The 22,206-nt window shown below is 45.8% G+C and overlaps 2 protein-coding genes across 5 annotated transcripts in view; one reads left to right on the top strand and one right to left on the bottom strand.

The window, feature by feature from the left end:
* Nucleotides 1–2,865: 2,865 nt before the first annotated feature.
* Nucleotides 2,866–20,882, bottom strand: Bhmt2 (betaine--homocysteine S-methyltransferase 2). The gene is made up of 8 exons (XM_021179822.3): nucleotides 20,769–20,882; nucleotides 17,961–18,093; nucleotides 15,803–15,894; nucleotides 12,655–12,846; nucleotides 10,385–10,532; nucleotides 9,855–10,037; nucleotides 8,810–9,038; nucleotides 2,866–3,891 (listed from the first exon to the last, which is right to left on the bottom strand). Exons 1-8 carry the CDS (start codon nucleotides 20,799–20,801, stop codon nucleotides 3,810–3,812), a joined length of 1,092 nt encoding a protein of 363 aa, XP_021035481.1. The 5' UTR covers nucleotides 20,802–20,882; the 3' UTR covers nucleotides 2,866–3,809.
* Nucleotides 20,119–22,206, top strand: part of Dmgdh (dimethylglycine dehydrogenase) — an 85,466-nt gene continuing 83,378 nt past the window's right edge. For all 4 annotated transcript variants that reach the window (XR_002379435.3, XR_003834667.2, XM_021179821.3 and 1 more), the window contains exons 1-2: nucleotides 20,119–20,177; nucleotides 20,940–21,060. Coding sequence is in view for 2 of the 4 variants with exons in the window: in XM_021179821.3 (XP_021035480.1) it covers nucleotides 20,975–21,060 (86 nt within the window). In the remaining 2 variants the exon portion in view is untranslated. The remainder of the gene's footprint in view (nucleotides 20,178–20,939; nucleotides 21,061–22,206) is intronic.

Genomic DNA, 22,206 nt, shown 5'->3' with positions numbered 1-22,206 from the left:
TAACTTTCAGACTGTTTAGAGGGATAGTTTTGTTTTTGTCTACTTTTTAAAGATTTATTTATTATTATATGTAAGTACAGTGTAGCTGTCTTCAGACACCCAAGAAAAGAGCATCAGATCTCATTACATATGGTTGGTTGTGAGCCACCATGTGGTTGCTAGGATTTGAACTCAGGATCTTCAGAAGAGCAGTCAGTGCTCTTAACCCCTGAGCCTTCTCTCCAGCCCTGTTGTTGCTTTTTTTTTTTAATGGAGTGGAAATTTTTTTCCCTAATATGTTCTATTGTTATTTAAACTGTGATTCAATCAATATATAAGTTTTTCAGTCTTTCCACATAGAAAATCAATTCCTTAAGAATGTTTGTAGTCGCCGGGCGTGGTGGTGCATGCCTTTAATCCCAGCACTCAGGAGGCAGAGGCAGACACAGGCGAATTTCTGAGTTGGAGGCCAGCCTGGTCTACAAAGTGAGTTCCAGGACAGCCAGGGCTATACAGAGAAACCCTGTCTCAAAATACCAAAAAAAAAAGAAAAAAAAGAAAAAAAAAAAAGAATGTTTGTAGTCAGGTGTGCTCATGCATATCTGTAATCTCAGGACTCAGGAAGCTGACGAAGAGGGATCAGTAGTTCAAGGTTGGCCAGGACTACACCATCAGGCACTGTCTCAAAACATTCCCTTTCCATTTAATTTGTGGATCGGAGGTGTAGCTCAGGAGTAGAGTGCCTGCTTAGCACCAAAAACACCCACACTTTACTGGTGTGTCTCCTTATCTCTTGGGAGTCTTATCAACTCTAGGGTCACCACTAACATCTTTGGCAAGGCCACTGAAACCCTACACCCCAAGTGAGAACTGCATGTTTAACAATGTGAGATGACTTTTGACCTATCAATAATGTTCCAACTACACAACATCAGACACAAAGTCCCGTAAGGCCAGCTTATCCAACAGTCTTCTTGACCTAATTTTCAGTGGCTCTGCCCTGGTTCACTGTGGGAGTACAAAGCACAGGCTGCTCAGACCAGCCTTCCTTGCTACCCTCCTCTTCCCCTGTTCATTTTCTTATCATTGTCCCTTGTCAGGAGGTATTTCTGAGATGGTCCCATTCCAAACATTTCTGCAGCTGTCACAGCTGGAAAGCTGATGCCTGGCCTTATACCTTCATAAGGTCTAAATGAGCTATTCTCTGCTATTTTGGGTCACAACTGATTTTCCTCTTTTTATAGGGTGATGGACCTAGACTTAAAAACACATCGTCACCATCTACTGTACACCAGCTGATTTTTAGACTTGTTACAATGTTTCCATACCTAAAGCTACAGAACCAGAAGGGACAGCCCTTCCCCCACATAGCCTCTCCACTCTCTCTTCTAATATTGCCATATGCTTTCGTCTTCACAGAACCTTAATGTATTCAGCAAGGCCACCATGGAGTGAGGGTTGAATCTCATGCACAGACACAGGCAGAGGCTTTGATCCAAGGTGAGCCAGCACAAGGACAAGAGGGCTCCAACCCTGCACACACACATACACACACACACACACACACACACACACACACACACACACGGCACAGTAAATGGACAGTGCATGTCTAGCATATGCCAGGCACTGTTTAGAGCTCCTTGTTATCCTGTTTAGTCCCCATTTAGTAGATAGAGATGGTATATCTCTATGAGGATGCTTCTGCTGTTCCTTTCATTTTACAGAAGAGAATATTGACAGAAAGTTAAGTGACTGTCATACAGATGGTATGGCAAACGATAACCTCTGAAGCTTTTCAGTTTGGAGAAAAGGAGGTCTAGGAAGCCTAACAGCTATTTTTTTAAAAAACATTATTGAGAAAAAAGGTTTTTTGTTTTTTTTTGTTTTTTTTTTTTTTTGGTTTTTCAAGACAGGGTTTCTCTGTGTAGCCCTGGCTGTCCTGGAACTCACTTTGTAGACCAGGCTGGCCTCAAACTCAGAAATCTGCCTGCCTCTGCCTCCCGAGTGCTGGGATTAAAGGTGTGCGCCACCACGCCCAGCAGGATTTACTTATTTTTTTTATTATTACTATTTATGTGTGTGAGCCTGAGTTAGTCTTTGTGCACCATGTGTGTGCAAGAGCCTGAAGAGGCAAGAAGAGAGCATAAGATCCCCTGGGACTAGACTAACAGGCAGCCATAATCCACCCTGAGGGTGCTGGGAATCGAACTAAGGTCCTCTACCAAAGCAGAGCATGCTTTTAACCACAGAGTCACCTCTCCAGGCTCTCTGAGGGCTATCTTTAACCACAGAGTCACCTCTCCAGGCTCTCTGAGGGCTATCTTTAACCACAGAGTCACCTCTCCAGGCTCTCTGAGGGCTATCTTTGAGTAGAAAGAGTTACTGGATGGAAAGGACAGTAGCTTGCTCTATGGATTTTCAAAGCCTAATGTTTGGATCAAGTGAATGCTGTAGCGAGCTGACTTCTGATTACTATGAAGTTACTTCTTAAGAATGACGTGTGTCAGGGCTGGAGAGATGGCTCAGTGGTTAAGAGCACTGACTGCTCTTCCAGAGGTCCTGAGTTCAATTCCCAGCAACCACATGGTGGCTCCCAACCATCTGTAATAGAATCTGACGCCCTCTTCTGGTGTGTCTGAAGACAGCTACTGTGTACTCATTAAAATAAATAGATGAGAGTCAGGCATTCAATCTGTGGCTTACACTGGTCACCCTCAAGGACTCCAAGGCCCTGATATGATTATGGATAATCATGCTCTAACTGCATCAGCTGGCATTCTGCCAGGTGGTACAGGTGAAAGAACCCCAGGTCATTAGCATTATAGAAACAGTGACATCAGCACTGAAGCATTGATTCAGTCTCAAGGAAGGTGATAAAAAAAAGACCTTAAACTCCATACTTTATATTCTAGGAAGTACTCAAAGAGGGGAGTTTGAAGTAGTCTGATACAACAACATGATAAACATACAACATGATAAACACAAAAGCTAAAACATGACAAGCAACACACATTTGCTATCATTGTCCCAAAGAAATCGATGACATTCAAGCTACTCAAATTTTTGAAAAGGAAAATTCTTTGTAATCTTACTAATGGTTACACTGAAGTGAAAAACAGAAAAGTGGGGCACAGTGTACAAAACAAACATGAACATAGAAAGTGCCAGAACAAGATGAACTTGCTCTCTGACTTCTAAAACGGTCTTGCAAGGTTCTCGTGTTTTACTTTAATCAGCTAGCGTTTCCCTGAGCATTGGTGATTACGTTTGGCATAAAGCTAAGCAGAAAGGAATGTAAGAAGCATATTATACGGTCCTTAGCCATCAGTAGTTTATAATCTAACCATGCATGGCTATAAAGATGCACTTACAAATTCCAGGACTTTAAAGCGAGAAGTCATCCTGGAAAGCCAAGCATCATGACTGTTCAATAGCCTTGCCATCACTCACAACAGCTTTGGCCTCTCTTCTCCTGAGACTGTAGCTCAAGACCTAGCTTCAACACCAGAGTTATTCACCAAGGTTGTTTCTTGCTAATTTGGGATTATTTGAGAGCCAACGCCCAATGAAATGGAAGCCCCGTGTGGCATTACTAGGCAGAGAGTGAGCGGGGCGTGGGGGTGGGGTCCAGGTGCCTCTGCATCTCCACTGCATCTGATGAGCATGCTCAGGAGTGACGTGTCACTCAAACTGAAGGGATGCCACTCATAGATGCTCAGCAGCCAGAAGAGCAGGGTAGGCTGAGGACAGCAGCAAGGAAGGTTCCAGGTGGGGCTTGTGACTGTTTCCTCCTGTCTTGTCACTTCAGAGTTCTCCTTCATTGCTTCTTACGCATCTGGCTTTGATAGGGAAGGACAGAAAGGTCTTCCTGAGGCTGGCAGCAGATTCTCCCAGTATTCTCGTCTAGCCCTGGGGTTGGAAAATAGGCACCACTAGGTTAAAAATTCAAAGTACAAATTCTCTCTCTCTCTCTCTCTCCCCACCCCCGTGTGTGTGTGTGTGTGTGTGTGTGTGTGTGTGTGTGTGTATTAGAGAGGAAGAAGGAAGGAAGGAAGGAAGGAAGGAAGGAAGGAAGGAAGGAAGGAAGGAAGGAAAGAAGGGAGAGATATCAGACTAAGGTAGAACTTTTGTTTCAACATACAGCCAGAAGAACTGTGCATATTTCAGCCAGAAGCTTTTTTCACAATTGTGCATGTGATATGTATGTGTACATGTATGTATATATGTTCATGAGTGTATGTGTGTATGTGTATATGTGTGTACTCACACTCAGAGGCCAGCTGTCTTCCACAGCTGTTTTGCACCTTATTTTTTTGAGATCTATCTTTTATAAAATGCTCATGAATTTAGCTGGCCAGTGGTGCTGGTTTCCCTGGCACCAAAACCAAGACTGCAGCTGTGTGCTTGGCTATTTATCTGGGTTCTGGAGATCTGAACTCAGGCCTTCAGTACTTTCATAGCAAACCATAGTTACTGACTGATCCATCTCCATAGGCCTGTTGCTGTTGGAGTGATGTTTTTGTACCCTGTGTGAAGATAATGTCTTTGTGGGGTGGTGAGCTGTGCACAGACAGCCTGGTCCCCCAGTTGAGCACAGACCTTGAACCCCAGTGACCTGGTGGGTGGTGACTTCCGCCTGCATGGGACAGCAGGTGTTTCGGCCATAGCTCCTGGGCCCCTGGCTTCTGTCACAGCTATAGCCTCCCACAGCCCCCTGAAGAGAGGCGTGTGGCCATCTGACACTTAGGCAGTGCCACCAAGCTCCTGGTATTCTGTCTGGACTCTACTCCCACAGTTACCTGGCAACAGCCAGGATGGCCCAGCCCACTATAAAAGGAACTGCTTGCCCCTCCTCGCTCCCTTGTGCTTACTCTTGCTTCCTTGTTCCCCCTCTTTCCACTTTCCCCCCCAACCTCCACGCAGCCATGGCCTACTCTCTCCCTCTCTCTGCCTTTCTACAATAAATGCCTTAAAACCATGGACAGCCTCTTCTCATGGGGATCCAGTGCAGTGCTGGAGCAATGGAGCAGGTCTTTCCCTAACAAGCAGCAAGTTTAACCTCCCACTGGGAGGCCTCCCTCCAGCCAGGGCTGCCAGCCAAGCCAAGCAACCTGAAAGACTCTCTCCTTGTCCTTGTCCCTATGGTAACTACTGGTGCTCTCTCCTCCCTGCCCCTTTCCATTCGGCCCACACACACACTCCATTCTCAGCTCTTCCTCAACATCTAGCAGTGTCTGCCGTGTCCAAGACTGAGAACCTGATATCCCTGGCCTCCATGTGGCCCAGGGACCCCAGAACCATCTCTTCTGTGGTACCCAGCGGCATCTGTGGTGCCTAAGAGTCTGAGCCCAACTCCAGCAGATCCTTGGGGACCTCGGACTGTGCCTTCCCCACCCCTAGAGCCATGTCCTTTGGGTCCTGAGGGCTGGGCCCAACGCCTGTCTGGTGGTGGCGTGGGGAGGCGAGCAGTCAAACCTTCCTAGCCCGGAGCAGACACGGGACCCCATTTTTGACCCACATGTCTCTGTCCTTCTTTGCCTACCTAAGGCACCTTCTCATTGATTAAAATAAAAAAAAAATTATAGCCTATAGTAAAAGGCAGGATCTTAAGAGGGACATCGGTAGAGAGAGGAACTCTGAGAAAGAACTAGAGATGGAAGATTGGCCAACAAAACAATTGGACTTATGAAACTGAGGAGAGATAACCAACCAGCCACGTGGCAGAACTTAGATTAGTATAAACGGGATAATATGAGTTGTAAGCTAGTTGGGAATAAGCTTATCTTAAGGCTTAGGAATAAATAAATGAATTTAGTCCCCAGGACATTATTCATGGCAAGGGCAGGCATAGAAAAACCCAGAAGGTTCCATGTTTCCATCCTTTATTCTCTTACTGGTGGCTAGGCTTCAGGACACCTTTCAGAAACAATGTATTTCATTTATAGGCATTATTATTCTTAGTGTTGTTGTTATTATGATTATATCTCATCCTGAAATATCCAGCAAAGTCTTCCTAACTCTACTCAGAGTTTTAGCAAATCGAGAAGTTGTGGAGACAATTTTAAACTTAATGAGACAAACAATAACTCTTCCACAAAGTAACCAAGAACAGAGAACAAATAACTTCTCACAGCATCCCCCTCTTCAGGAAACTTAGGAGAAAGCTTAATACGTTTTTATGACGCAATGCCAGAACTCGTGGTTGAATAGGACTTCCTACAGACATTAGTTGCTTTAAGAATTTAGGGTTCAGTGCCGGGCGTGGTGGTGCACACCTTTAATCCCAGCACTCGGGAGGCAGAGGCAGGTGGGTTTCTGAGTTCAAGGTCAGCCTGGTCTACAAAGTGAGTTCCAGGACAGCCAGGGCTATACAGAGAAACCCTGTCTCGAAAAAAAAGAAAGAAAGAAAGAAAGAAAGAATTCAGGGTTCAGGAGGTACTTAACTTTGTTGGCTTATAACTTTTCAGGGTGCATAGGTGATGGCAACTAAAATAAGCTATTTTCATTTATTTAAACTTCTAATCATCCCCAAAGCATCCTTCCTCTGTCTTTGGATTACATTTGCATTTAGCACACTTTTATGAATCCTGCCTGTGAAAAACATCATCTCTGACAGACACCTGCAGAAAGAAAGGTTTGACAATGGTTTCTTCAGCTCTGACCAAGATGGGCAGAGAAGATGTATTTACTCCCTAACATCACCGAGTAAGCAGGAGTTCCTGAGAAGGTAGCTCAAGCATAACCAATGTCTAGAAAATGCAGAGGAGATGGCATTGCATGGATAGATATGGAAAGCGAGAACGAACAGAACAGATACGCAGTGAGCTGCGACGGAACAAAGCTCACAGGCCCCGAGAGAAATGACTTTAATAATAAAGTGATTGTAACAGATAGGATAACTTACAATCTGGAGGAGATGAAGGCCTGTGATTTTTCTTTTAACCGTGATAAGTTATTTAGAAATTCCTAGAAAGCCAGATGTCACACAGCACAAAGAATGTCAGTCCAGTCATAAAGTTAATTTACATCTGTCAAGAATTTGGACGACCAACAAAGTGTAAGAGAGAAGAGTCCACCACACCTGGATGCATTTCCCTTCGTGTGGCTCACGGTTTGCAGAGTGAGACTGTTGCTTGTATGACAAGCGTAATGATGCTGTAAATGCCATAGTCTGGCTTTGTATTTTTAGAAGAAACCTACAGATTAAAAGAGCAGAAGACTTCATGGTGATTATAGAATAGGATGTAGTTATTAAATGTTAATAAATACTAATGATATAACTCCAAGTAGCTGAAGAATGGGGCCAGGGGGATCACTAGTAGAAAGTGCTTACCATACTACAAGCATGAGTTCAAGCCTTAGCTCCCATGTTCGTCAAGTGTGGCGGTGTGTGCTTGTAATCCCAGTGCTAGGCAGGCAGAGTCAGGCAGGGCTCACTAGCCAATCAATCACAGCAGAGACAGACAGAGACAGGAGGGGCTCACTAGCCAATCACAGCAGAGTCTGGCAGGGCTCACTAGCCAATCAATCACAGCAGAAACAGGCAGAGTCAGGCAGGGCTCACTAGCCAATCATAGTAGAGTCAAGCAGGGCTCACTAGCCAATCACAGCAGAGTCAGGCAGGTCTCACTAGCCAATCAATCACAGAAGAGACAGGCAGAGACAGGAGGGGCTCACTAGCCAATCACAGCATAATCTAATTGGCAAATTACCCGTGCCCATGAGAAACCCCGTCTCAGAAAGCCAAGGTGGTTGGCACTTGAAGAACAACACCCGAAGTTGTTCTATGGTTCCACAAGTACCAGAATGCTCTTACACACACACACACACACACACACACACACACACACACACACACACACACACACGGTGGGGAGAGGGTGCCCAAAAAGTAAAAGAGAAACATATAATATATATGTATAAAATATGTAATATATAAGGAAATATATATGTGTGTGTGTATATATATATATATACATATATATATATATATATATATATATATATATACACACACACACACACACACATACACACACACATATATAAAAGGAGCAAGAAGAAAGGGGTTTTAATATTTTTACCATAAAGAAATGATAATTATTGGAGGAGATAGAATTGCATTGCATGTTGGTTTATCCTGACTTGTGTATATGTGTGTTCAATGTGTACATGTATAGAAACATCATGTGGCATCCATAAGCACTTGTAATTTTTGTACTACTAAAAATGTATTTTGAAACCAATCAATATGATCACTAGAGTTAGGGTTTTTTTTGGTGTGTGTGTGGCGGGAGTAATTAAGTCACAAGGGTGGAGCCCTAGTGAATGGGATTAGTACTCTTATCCAAGAGGCTCCAGAGAGCCTGCCTTGACCTTACTATTTATGAAAGTGGCAGCTTGGTTTTGGACTTTAGAACTCTATCAGAAACAAATTTTGGAGTTGCTTGTTTGTTTTGAGAAAGGGTCTCATTTTGTAGCTGTGGCTAGTCTGGAGCTTGCTATGTAAGACCAGGCTGGGCTTGAACTCTCTGAGACTCTGCATGCCTGTGTTTCAGGAGAGCTTTGATTAAAGGCATAGGTCACTATTCTCCATTCTCTGGTTCTAAGTGTATGTAGTTTATGAGACACCCAGTTGATGGGATTTCGTTAGAGTGGTCTGAGCAGACCAGGGCTCTCCTGGGAACGAAGAGGGGCAGCTTGCTTGCTTCCTTCTGTTTCACCTTGACCCTGCTTGAGTCCTCATGCCTTGTACACACGTGTGTTTGCAGCAATACATTGAAGGGGCTAGCGAGGAATTAACAGTGCAACCTAAACGCAGCCCTACCTTGCTCTGATCCAGGGTTTGGTGTGCATGTCCAGACCACTTCCCCAGCTGCCATGTTTCTCTGAAGCCGGTGGCAAAAATCCCCTTTCTGGGGCCAGCTCCTCTGCAATCGCCCTGATGTGGTAGGGCTCAAATCCGCAGCAGCCGCCAATGTACCTGACCCCCAGGTTGTAGGCCTCTCTGGCGTATTTTTGAATATCCCATCTGGTGGCAACTCTTGGCTCCAGACCTGGAATACAATGATTGTGATGTCTCTGTTACCACCTCTGTTGTGGTTTAATGTGAAATGTCCTCCATGGGCTCCCATGTTTGGATACAATGTCCCCAGCTATGGAATACTGGGAAATATTATGAAACCTTCAGAGGGAGAGGCTTGCTGGAGGAAGTGGGTCACCTTAGGCAACCTCGATCCTGTTCTCATTCAGTTTCCCAGCTAGGGAGGTGATGTGACCAGCGACCTAACACTCCTGTGGGTTTTTCCTCCATCTCACCTCCACACGCCCATCCCAGTTTAACAAACAAACAAACAAACAAACAAACAACAAACTAACTGTCCATCTTGCTATTGTTCTCGCCGGCAAGAACACACTCGGACAACCGGATTCTTCTGCAGCAAGCTTTATTGCTTCTTCCGGAGGGAAGACCCAGAACCCGGAAAATGGTGCTGCTTATATAGCCCTCGGCGTGGCGTGTCAGCACCTGATTTGTTGCTCGCTCATCACCTCATTACTACACCCCCGAGATGGGCAGTGACTGGGCGTGAATTCACTCTCGCACTTGCGCACAAGGCTTGTTTACTAGTTAGGCACAGCGGAAGCCAGCGCCATCTTATAATGGCGATTGCTCACGGCACGGCTCTCCACATCTAACTAACTAACTAACTAACTAACTAACTAACTAACTAACATAAATGCCAGAAAGACTATGCATTCTTTAAGTAGCTTCTGTTTGGTTAACACTGAAAGTTCTTCTCTTACATGGCTTTATGCTGTAAAATTGTATCAACTTAATCACAGTAAGGGACTTTATACAAACCCCAACTTACCGAAGGGATACTCTGGGAGGTCCACAAACCCTCCCTTGCCATAGTCCGGTGTGTGGAAGCCCAAGCACTGGACCATAAGGTGAGCCTGCAGACTGGCATCTCTGAGGCCCTCTTTCATGAGCTTCATGGTCTGCAAGCTAGTCCAGGGCCCAAACCGGCAGTTGACCCCAATGATGTCCGCCCCTGTACAAGGCAATTAAGAACCATTGCAACTTATGGTGCGTTCCTTTGCTTGTAACAGTTAGGAGCCAAGCTGGCTGTGGCGCATGCCTGTAATTCCAGCATCAGATAGCAGGGTGGTAACACACTCAACACTGGCCTGTGTAGGCTACAATGATTAGAAATGATTCAATTTCATTTCCAATCAATTAATCATCAATCAATCAATCTTAGAAGCCAGCTTAGTGGTTAGCCACACTAGGATCTATAGACTTTTCCTTTTTGTTCTTTTATTTCTCTGACAATATTAAGCCAATTTTCTGCACTCCCCAAGCAGCCACTGAACTGCCATTGGACACGGGATACTTTACCTGCACGCGCCAGCTTCACCGCACACTCTCCAGGTGTCACGTCGTGCATGTCCCCCTCTGGGCCGATGCACATGGTCACAGCCACAGGTGCCCCCACCTCTCTCAAGACTTCGACAGCCCATACAGCTTCTTCCACATGCTCAAAATACTAGAAGATAGCACTTTTAAAAATCGGCCTCAATTAAAGTAGACTACTGAATGGCAAATCCCAAATGCTGTAAAACTTGTTATAAAGATGACCAGTATGTGATAGTATGTGGAACAGCTCTTGGAGAGGTGTGTCTCCATCAGATTATGCAAACAGTGGCTGTCTGAGTAAACATCTCAATTCCTTTAATCAGAATATCCGGAGTTTTATTTGCAGGTCAGTATTTGGTGACACTGTGACTGTTAGTAAAACAAAACCCATACCATTTTAAAGGTTGGCTTTAAACGACAGCTATATATTTAAAATAAAAAATTTGAAAGAACAAATCTTTCGTCACCAGAAAACCAATGTGCTATCCCTTGCACTACAGAACCACCTATGAACAAACATTTTACTTAATTGATTTGGGGATCATCTTTTATGAAACTGGGGTTGGCTCTGGAAACATATCTTACCATGTATTATACTTTACAGTGTTTTTATATCATTTCTGGGTAGGATTCCTAGACAGTCCCTAAAGCACAAAGGGAAAGGTGGAAAGATGTTCCCAGAAGGTTAGACTAAGGAGCATGAGATGGAGTGTCTATGTGTCCTTGTTGATGGTGGCTACCGTGGTCTGTCTGCTGAACCCATGTCAGCTGGAGGGATGCGTCCCAGGAGCCTCCTTTGCTACCATCATTAAAAGAGTGGCCTAAAATCACTGGACAAGAGCCAGCAGCAACCTCCCTGTGTCTTCACTTTTCTGTCTGTTTTTGTTTTTCTAGACAGGGTTTCTTTGTATAGTCCTTGGCTTTCCTGGAACTTTCTCTGTGGACCAGGCTGGCTTTGAACTCTGAGATCTGCTTGCCTCTACCTCCCCAGTGCTGGGATTTAAGGTGTGTATCACCACACCAGGTTTCTTTCTTTGTTCTTAAAAGAAATTCTACAGACTCCCATTGAGGAATGAGAAAGATAATCAAGTCAGGCTCTGAAACCAGTGGTACTATGTTCCCATCCATCTGGAAAACACAAACACAGTTTCCCAGAACCTATAGCAAGGTGCAGACAGCCCTGGGTCTTAAGGTGGTTTGTACTAGCACACAGAGTGATGGAAAAAGGGTAGCTGGACAGCTTTTGTTGTTGTTGTTGTTGTTGTTGTTGTTGTTGTTCCAAGACCTGAGTCGAGGGCTTGATACCTGGCAGGAACAACTGTGCTGGGAAATCGGGAAGAGAAGGGAGAGTCTTTCATGTCCTGTCAGAGACCAGCTGTTATGGCTTAGACACGGAATGTCCTCCAATAGGTTCCTGTTGTGAAGGCTTGGAACTCAGCTGGTGGAGCCAACACTGAGAAGGGACTGGACCACAAGGGATAGATTCATAATTTGACAGCATCTTTGGGCAGTAGTAGGAAGTGGGGTGTTGTGGGAGGAAATAGGAACTGGAGGTATCCCTTTGAAGGCCATCTTGCCTCTGGCTCCTTCGTTCTGCCCCCTCCATTTCCTGGTTGCCTAGCCTTACTCTGCCACACCCTCCTCCATCATGTTTCAGACTACAGACCAGTGAGCCAGCGGGATGAGGACTCCACCTTCAAAACCATGAGCCCAAATGATTCTTTTCTTCTCTTAAGTGTTCTTTTGTCTCAGGTACAAATCTCAGCAATGACAATAACAACAAAAACCTGACTTAATATATCAGTCCTTTTCTTTAAATTGCCATTCATACGTGCTAGGCCAAGGAGTAGCAGAGAAACATCGAGAAAGGCCAGATGGAGAAGGCAATTACTCGGTGTCATTGTTAGTGAGCTCGGATGAACCTGAGCGGCCATCTGCCTGTTAGACCTCACTCTCCGACCCTCTCCACCCCTCCCCATGCTTTCCAGCCTGGCTTCTGAGGGAAAGGGTATATCCTAAGCCTCTGTCCTTCCTTTTCTCACCGTATTGCCCCCTAAGTCAGTTACTGCAACCACTTAAACCTCAGAAAGCAAACCTCACAGAGAGCCACAGGTCCATCCCTAGCCTCACAGAGAACCCATCACGCAGCTGGCAGAGCATTGCCTGGACCGTAGTGTAACCTAAACCGCTGACCATCCATCCTCACAGAGGAAATGAGGGCCTCAGTCCAGTTCCTCTAAGCCCAGTCTTACCTCTGCAATCAAGAAGTCCACATTTTTCCTGGCAAAAACTTCTAGCTGTAGTCGAAAAATGTTTTTAATTCTAGTTTCATCCTTGTGGTACTTGTAGAGTGATGTCTGGCAGATGCCCCCTGCCACCAAAGCATCCCCTCCACCAGCCACCTCCTGGGCCAGGTCACAGGCAGCTGCATTCACGGCTTCCCACTGAGAGCAAGAGCAGAAACAGGAGCCCACTGTTATAAATATACAATAAGACAAGTCACAAAGGGAGCAAGTCAAGCCTGGCAACTGCCATTAAAGGACTGAGCATAGCCTCCTGTTATCAGTAACTCCTGTGAGTGTGTGTGTATGTGTGTGTGTGTGTGTGTGTGTGTGTGTGTGTGTGTGTGTGTGTGTGTAAGTAACCTGTACTTGTGGAGGCCAGAAGTCAACACTAGGTGTCTTCTATAATTGCTCTCTGTGTCATTTTTTGAGATAGGTCTCTCACTAAGTCTGGATCTTATGGATTTAGCTAGCTTGGCTGGACAAAGAGCTCCAGGGATCTGCCTGCCTCTGTCCACCCCCAACCCTGATGATGGAGTTACACATAGGTGTGCACCAATGCAATTGGCTTTTACATGGGTCCTGGTGGTCCAGACTCAGTCTTGGTACTTATACAGCAAATACTTATTGACTGAGCCGTCTCCTCGGCCTCAGCAGTGACTTCATAGTCCCATTACTGTTTTTTATTTTTTATTTTTTGGTTTTTCGAGACAGGGTTTCTCTGTATAACCCTGGCTGACCTGGAACTCACTTTGTAGACCAGGCTGGCCCCGAACTCAGAAACCCGCCTGCCTCTGCCTCCCGAGTGCTGGGATTAAAGGCATGTGCCACCATGGCTCCCATTATTGTTATTATCCACACTGGATTTTTAGAGTAATTATGAGGTATAGTGACTCTTGCTCTCCTCCTCCTTTTCCTCCTCCTCCTTCCTCTTTGGTGTGGTATATGGGTATTTTGCCCGCTCTTCTTTTTTTTTTTTTTTAAGATTTATTTATTTATTATTTGTAAGTACACTGTAGCTGTCTTCAGACACTCCAGAATTGAGAAGAGGGAGCCAGATCTCGTTACAGATGGTTGTGAGCTACCATGTGGTTGCTGGGAATTGAACTCAGGACCTTTGGAAGAGCAGACAGTGCTCTTAACCACTGAGCCATCTCTCCAGCCCCTTGCCTGCTCTTATGTCTGTGTATTGTATATGTACCTGGTGCCTTTGGAAACCCAGAGAGGCATCAGATCCTCAGGGACTGGCATTACAGATCGTTGCAAGATGCCATGTAGGTACTGGGAATTGAATCTGGGTCTTCTGGAAGAGCAACAAGTGCTCTTAACCATTGAGCCATGCTTCAGTTCCACCACACTGGATTTTAATAACTTTATTTTTTTGACCTCTCTTACAGATCACAAGCCTCTTCAGAGGAGGATCTTAGCCTTTATATCATCTTTCTACTTAGCACAGAGAACACCATAATGATAATCCTTGGATAACCACTTAGTGGTTCCCATGGTTCCCATTTAGTGGGAACCAATATGTGGGTTTCTCGAATGAACACAAGCATACATAAGTCACTTATCATTAACAGTTGGTTTCACAAATGTTTCTCCATCCTTCATCCCATCTGCTTTCCTGACAGGTCTGAATATTATTATCTTTTCCCAGAGTTAAAGCCAATGTACCATGCAGGGATGGTCTTACATGAAGTCACACAGGCAGGAGACAGCAAAGTTGGCTTGGTTGTTGTCATTTGTAAGTCAGTGCTAAGTTCCTAAGTACCTCCCATTCTCCAGAAAGACAAGGGGGAGGGGGGAAGAACAATACAGAATGAGAAGTGTGGAGAGCTTGGCAGGAATCTGACATTGGCCATGACAAGGAAGTAAGTTCAGGCAGGAATATGACATTAGGCTATGACAAGGAAGTAAGTTTAGGCAGGAATCTAATTTTAGGCTAGAACTGAGAAGTAGTTTCAGGCAGGAATTTTAATCTTAGGGTAGAACAAAAGAAGTAGGCTTCAGGCAAGATTTTGGGCTTGGACAAAGAAGTGGGCTCGGGTATTTCTGACAAGCCCTTGGAAAGAACTGTCCCGGGAGTAATCACAGGACTTTGCTTACTGCCTCACTTGTTCCTCATTGTACTGCCCACCCTTAATACCTGCATGTCATTAAAATGGTATAAAAGCAAATTGGGAAAAACTAAACCTGCCTCAGGTTCAGAACTGGCTGGGATCATGCTACAATATTGTTTAATTGTCTTTTTTATTTTTAATCCTCACTCTTGCGCTAGAGAACCTGTTGACTGACTGAGTGGGCTTGGTCAGGAAAGGTTAAAAAAAAATGATCTAGCCAAATGTTCTTTCTACTCAAAACACCTCTGAAGGGCTTCATCACCCTTTCAACAGTCATCTCTATCTGGTCTTGTCCTCTTCCACCTATACTGACAATATTCTGTTTCACACACATCCGTGGAATGGTGAATTCATGGGAGTGAGATGTGATCTGGTACCTAGTGCAATGACCCAGGAGCGTAATCATTCTTTCTGCTCCTTTGTGGGTTCTTTTTTCTTCCACCCTTCTCCACCCTTTCAAAACCTCCAACACTAGATAGGAGAGAAAAAAAGAAAGGATAGAGGGGAAAGGGGTGACGTTATCATTAGGCCATGTCCTGCTGATTAAGGGTGTCGAGTTTCTTAAGCAACTTGGATCTTCACTGTTGGGATATCTAGTTTCTTCTTGTTTCTTCTTTGTGTATGAGTACTTAACAAACCCCAGCCAACCACCAACCACAAATCCAACCACCACCACCAGAACCTTACCTTTCAGGGCCCTAACATTTAAATACCCTCTCATAAGGTCCCCAGAATTCCAAGTCACAATTGTAGACTATCTGTAGCTGGCAAAATCACACCCCTGCTAGAGCACGAGACAAATCATAGTCAGCTGTCGTGGACAGTCTGGAGCAGCCCCATTTAACCCCACACCTGGGACTGAAATGGAAACACATTCCCATAATATTTCTATGCTTTTTAAAGAATCCAGCATTCTTACTACGTGAGGGCCATTTTCACCACCGTGCACGAGAAGGTTCCATTCCCTGTAGCTGCTCCAGCTACCCACACCCAGTTACCTTGCTGTCCATATTGTCTTCAGTAGCAGAAAAGGTGAATGTCTGCAAGACATCAGCTCCCGCTCTCAAGAATTCTGTGTGAAGCTGACGAACTGCCAAGCAGTTGAAATTTCAATTACAAAATCAAATTCCAGAAGCAGATGTTCTCAGTAGCAGCTCCCACCCTCCTTCTCTTCCCTCCCTACCAGACCGTATTTCAAGCCTAGAAATGATAAAGTGACAGGCTAATGTCATTGCTGTGGCAGTACAGCATGCACTATGGGGCAGTCTACAGGGTCCTGCTCACCTGTCTCAAGTAGGTTCCATGTAGATATAGAGGCCTGGCTGACTCCCTGTTCCCTCACCCCCTGCCTAGAGTTTTTTTGACACAGTAATGTGTGAAGCATGCTGCTGGCCTATTATCACCAATGTAGGAAGAGTGAAGAAGCTCACACAGGGGCAGCCCATGCATGATATCCACAAGAGGCTGATGCAACAGTGAGTATGTGGTAAGCAGCCCTGGCTGCCCCTAGTCTCTCAGTCACCACTCTGAGGTTGGGGATGTAGCTCAGTTGGTAGAAAGCTTCCTTAGATTCATAATGCCCTGGGTTTGATCCTCAGCACCCTGTAAAGCAGGTGTGGTAGCTCACACCTGGAATCTTAGCACTCAGGTAGAGGCAGAGGTCATCCTTAGTGTGATGGTTTGAATATCCTTGGACCAGGGAGTGGCACCATCTGGAGGTGTGGCCTTGTTGGAATAGGTGTGACTTGGTTGGAATGGGTGTGTCACTGTGGGTGTGGGCATAAGATCCTCACCCTAGTTGCCTAGAAGTCAGTCTTCCACTAGCAGCCTTTGGATGAAGATGTAGAACTCTCAGCTCCTCCTGCGCCATGCCTGCCTGGATACTGCCATGCTCCCACCTTGATGATACTGGACTGAACCTCTGAACCTGTAAGCCAGCCCCAATTAAATGTTGTTTTTATAAGACTTGCCTTGGTCATGGTGTCTGTTCACAGCAGTAAAACCCTAACTAAGACACTTAGTTACACAGCTAGCTTGAGGATGGCCTAGGATTATGAGACCCTGTCTAAAACAAGAAAAAAAGAAAAGGAAGAAAAGAGAAGAAAGCCCCCTCTACTACTTTTCTTCCTGACCATCACCCTCTCCAGGCTAATTCCTCATTTTCAGTTTAGCTAAAAGATCTTCCAAACATAAGAACAAAGTGAAAAATTCCTATGAGGCACGGAAGAAGCAATGCTTCTCTGGTCTCCACCAAAAGCAAGAATCTGGGCAAACTGGGGAAACTGCAGTAATGGCCACAAAGCTCTAAAGATGCGTGGACAGCTCATGGGGGTAAACCCATCTATCCTCAAAACTGACCCACATCCCTATCCCATGCAGCAGACAAAGGAACAGGTTCTCAATGAGGTCAAGGGACTTGTTTAAGGTCACACAGCTGGTCTGGGGAAGAATCAGGCAAAGACCCCAGCTTTGCATGACGTACATCCATGTGCATGAAATCAGGTAGACTCAAAACCTGTATTTCCAGTGTGTGTCCTGATCTCCTATTGTATTCTTTGGCTTTATTTCCCCCACTCTAGGAAAATCAACAAAGCCAGGTAGAGTTAAAGCACCAACCAATTGCAATGGTTTTTTACGTCTGACTCTAGTATTTTCATTTTTCTCCAAGTCAGGAAGATGAAGGGGACGGTTACATCTTTTCAAAGTCTGGTCCCCACAGCCTGGCTGTCTGCATCATTGAGCTGGTGATGGCCATCAGCCATTATCACCATGGCCAAGATTGTTATCTGCCATGCACAACCTTCCGCAGGATGAGTCTAAAGCCATCAGTGATTTTTGCTAACCTAAGGGAACGCTTAAAGTAGCTACAAGGAAAATATTCAAGGAATGAAATTTGAACTGTATATTTTAAACAGTGCTTGTTCAAGAAGATATGAGTGAGAAGAGAGACAGAGAGAGATATAGAGACAGAGACAGAGGAGGGAACAGAGATATTTTCCCTTGTGCTTCAGTCCACACAACTGCCATGACCTTCGCTTCTTGGCAGTTCTGCCAGGAAAGCAATTCTTACAAATGCTTGCCATTATGCCTTGATTTTCCCTCATGGTGTTTAAGCTGTTACTTGCACACACACTCCTCGTTGCTTTGGGCACTTACCTGCACTTGGATGCTCTACCACTGCTTCTGGAGTCCAAAGCCCCGCCTTCACGAAGCCTCTCTTTTCCAGAGTGAAGAGAAAGCTGCCATCCCCAACCACAATCTCCCCGCTGTCCAGACGCTCCAAGATGCCCTGGGGAAGAGAACAGAGACTCACAGGCTCTCTCCACAACTCACCTTTTCTTTTAACGTCATTTCAAACTTTAGGAATGGAGGCCTTGTTTTTCTGCTGAAATTGTATCGAAGAGTGTTTCAGAAGATGTTATCGCATGGTTCCTGGCCAATCAAAATACCTGTTTTGTGCAACCAAGGAGCTATGGGAACTGTTTTTCTCAATGAACACTTTCTGGGTCAAACTCTACTGAAAGGGCTGATTAACTTGACAGTCACGTTAGTTTGTCATGTCCGCTTTTCTCTGACAATGTATTAGGGTTTGCGGGTACAAGATCTTCAATTTAAACCCCCAAACTCACAAGCTCCCTGGCTGTTCCGCATGGCCTCGGCACACTGCTGGCCAGTGAGTCAAGTGGAAGCCATCTTGTTTCCCTTTTCCCTTCTGACTGGAATGTCGGTATGACACTCAGGTACAGGGCCATCCTGTAGCTATGGTATCCTTAGCTGCATGTGATGTCAGGTGGAGCCAATTGGCGCTGCGGTTTTCAAGACACCTAGAGTAGCCACAGCAGTCATGCGTGGCCCACCTTTTCATCAATTTGAGAATGAGATTTAAGAGTGCACACAAACAGTCCTTGAGGGGAAAACATTACTCTCGTGTTCTAGCTTAGGGCCCTTCTTGACAGGGAGAGTCAAGCAGAGAGGTGGTGAATTCCCTGTGGCAGTCCTGTCTTCTCATTCGTTTCCAGTATGGGCAGTACACCTGTTGAGCAGAGAGTGGGGGCCTGGGGTTTTGTACACCTCCCTTCTGACTATATCAACCTGGACGCCTCTGGATTTACCATCTGCTCTCAGGGTGAGGCTGTTGATCCTCAGGGAGGCCATTTGCCCCAAGGGAGGCAGTTACAGAGTCAGTAGGCCTATAACATCCGCCGCCATCTGCCATCTGCCCGGCTTCTCAGGCAGGTTCCATGGTTTGAGGAATGGGGTGTGGGCATCAGCTGTCCAATTGCACAACGGCAGGCAAAGTCACTGGCGACCCGTCAGCTGAGGAGAGACAGAACCCTCCTTCCCTTCCAGTTACACATTAACAGGGCCACCATGTGATAATTGTGCTCTTCCAGGAGCAGAGTCCCCAGAGGAACAGGGACAGAATGCTTTCAAACCTTTCTTTGGACTTTTTGTTTCTTTGTTTGAGACAGGGTCTCACTAAGTAGCCCTGTGTAGCCTGATGTTAACCAGGTTAGCCTCAAACTCAGAGATCTATCTGCCTCTGCTGCCTGAGTGCTGAGATTAAAGGTGTGTATCATTACACCGGCCCCACAAGAAGTGACTTAGCCAGGAGTGGCGGTGCAGCCTTCAATCCCAGCACTTGGGAGGCAGATGCAGGTGAATCTCCGTGAGTTTGTGTCTGGCCTGCTATAGAGAGAGTTCCATTCAGGGCTACAGAGTAAGACCCTGTCTGAACGGTAAAAACCTCTTGTAAAAATTAAAATTAAAAAGTGAATTATAGGGCTCACTAGATGATTTATTGAGTAAAGGTATGGGCTGCCAAACACTACAACTGAGTTCAGTCCCCAGTAGAATTTAATCCCTGGGTCCCATTTATTAGAAGAGGCAAACTAATGTCTGCAAATTGTTCTTTGACCTCTATAGGCACATCATAGTATGCACATTCCCATAAATAAATACAATAAATAAATGCACACATAAATTTAATAAAAATTAATTTTTAAAAGTGAATTATAAAAAAATGAACATACAGAATCTCAGGTGAAGGAAGCAGTAGTGTTCTTCACATTTAGAAGAAGAACGTCTTTTTATTAATTTCACTTCCTACACTTTAGCTTCTGTCACTAGAGAGCATCTCTGCGGACCCTGACTGGTTCTCCACCTGTGTGTGGGCAATTACTGTTGCACAGTTAGGGTGGATCTGAGACCTCTCAGTCCTCTCTCACTTGGAGCTGTTAATGGCTGACTAACAACTTAGCAAGTGATTGAACCTGGACTTTAATAAGATCCGCTATCCTATGTCACCTCTGTTCCCAGTTTCTTAGCATTCAGAAAGCAACAGTACCCCAGGCCTCCGAATTATGTGTTCAGGTGGGCTGTTGGGGGTGGGAGGTCCTGGGAGGCCCCTTTTCTTAGTTCACACCTTTCTAGTTGTTTGACTGTCTGTCCCTTGCTGCCACAAGAAGTCCTCAATGCTGTGGGAAGCTGCCATGGGGAAGGGCTAGCACGTGTCTGCTGAAGGCAACAGAGTGGACCCCCACACCCACCCCTGAGAACTGCATGGTAGCCTTGCTTGGGTGGGTGGGTGGGGGGGCAGGTATGAAGCCGCAGGTCCAGGTTGATAAACTGACAGGAAAACTCGCAGGTGAACCCCCTGGGGATGCTGCCTGCGCTCCCTTAAGCAAGAAAAAGGAGGGTCCACTCAGATCCCTCTTCTGTGAACACTGACTCTGAGCAGGTCGCCTGACTCTCAGGGCCTCAGTTTCTTCACCCACTAACTGGGGATACACCAGCGAACGCAGAAATTCTGAGCTGGGTGAGGTCTCCAGGAATGCTAAACTGAGGCTCTGAACCGCCCAGCCCCCTTGCTGAGCTAAGTTAAGACTTTAGGTTTTGTTTAGTAGCTGAAGCAGGATTCGAACTCCTCGAAGAAAGGAAGAAAGCGACTTGACTGACACTCACCTTCTTGGCTCGAGGGCTTCCAGCTAGTGCCATGTCGCCGCTGCTGTACAGGCGCGGGTCCCGGTGGCACCGGTCCTGTAGGCGCCGCGCTGCCGGAGCCCGCCCCTCCGTGGGATGACCCATCCCCCCCACCCCCACCCCGACCTCCACCCTCTCTACCTCCCTCCTAAGGCCGGGATCTGTCCATGCTCGACTGACACCTCGCCATGCTCCGCCCGGGCGCGCTGCGGCTGCGGGGCCTCGCGCTGCGGGACTTCCCCAGGCGCCCAAGCTCCGCTGGCCTCCGGGAAGGGTGAGTACCCGATGGCTGCCGGGTGGCAGGAGGAGCAGGGCAGGCTTTCTGGTTCCCAGGAATGGGCTGGGGTTCTCCTGGAATTACCTGCTAACTACCAGGTAAAACTGTCTCTCCGACTCTAGCCCCCTGGCCTGTCACCAGCGGGCAGTGTGCGCAGGTCTGGGAGTCTACTGTGCTGAACCTGCGACAGGCTGTTTCTTGTCTCAGGTGCATCTGTGTCTTGGTGGTGGTTGTTATCATTGTTTTGTATTTAATGATTAATATGTCCTCGAGATTATTCTATACCAGGGTGTATCGATTTGCCTTATTCTTTTTAATGGCTGCATAGTTTTTCATTTTATCAATACTTTATACTATAATGAAGCAGCCTACTCATTAATATTTAGACTGCTTCTGGTTGGTTGTTACCGCTGAGAACGTGAATTGGACATTCTTAATGCAAATATGTTTGGACAATATGGGAGTCTGTTTTTGTTTTAAATCATTTTTTTCTTTTTCTTTTCTTTTTGTTTTGTTTTGTTTTCAATTAAAAAAAAAAGAAATAAAATTGTTAGGGAAACGGTTATTTGGAAGTGAAAGACAGCAAGGTTCCTGTGAAATTTGAATGCCCCTGCGGTGGGTGCTTGTTTTCCATGTCTTCCTGGGCGTCTAGAGTAGAATTGTCAAATTGCATTCGTGTGAGAGGATATTTTGCTTTAGTGTCTGTCTGTATGCATCTTTGAAGTTCCTGTCCTGACGTCATTCCTGACGTCACCCATGGTGGCAAGGTGAGGTTTCTGTTCATAGAGTCACTCAACAAACACTATTGTGAGCTGACTCCGGCTGCATTTTACGTTCTGTGGTCTGCAAGAACGGATTTTGACTTGCAATCCAGTTTCACTGCAGATTTTTGACATAGTGCTTGTGGTGAGCGGGCTTATTCCAGGTACTGGGAACACAAGGCCCACAGAACTGCAGTTCTGGCTCCCTTAGGACTCAGCAGCTGCCTGCTGCCTGCTGAGCACAGTTTCTCTCAACAAATACAGGATGTTGGCCAGTCTCACAGGAGTGCTGCAAACACAAGCGAGGTGGTGCACAAGAGCGATTTGTAAGCTATAAAGCATCACAATGAGGACACTGCATCTGATACAGAAAGAAATAGAG

Source organism: Mus caroli, unplaced genomic scaffold (genome assembly GCF_978045245.1).
Source record: "Mus caroli unplaced genomic scaffold, Mus_caroli_1 scaffold_15, whole genome shotgun sequence".
NCBI lineage: Eukaryota > Metazoa > Chordata > Mammalia > Rodentia > Muridae > Mus > Mus caroli.
This window is presented reverse-complemented; position numbering and strand designations above follow the sequence as displayed.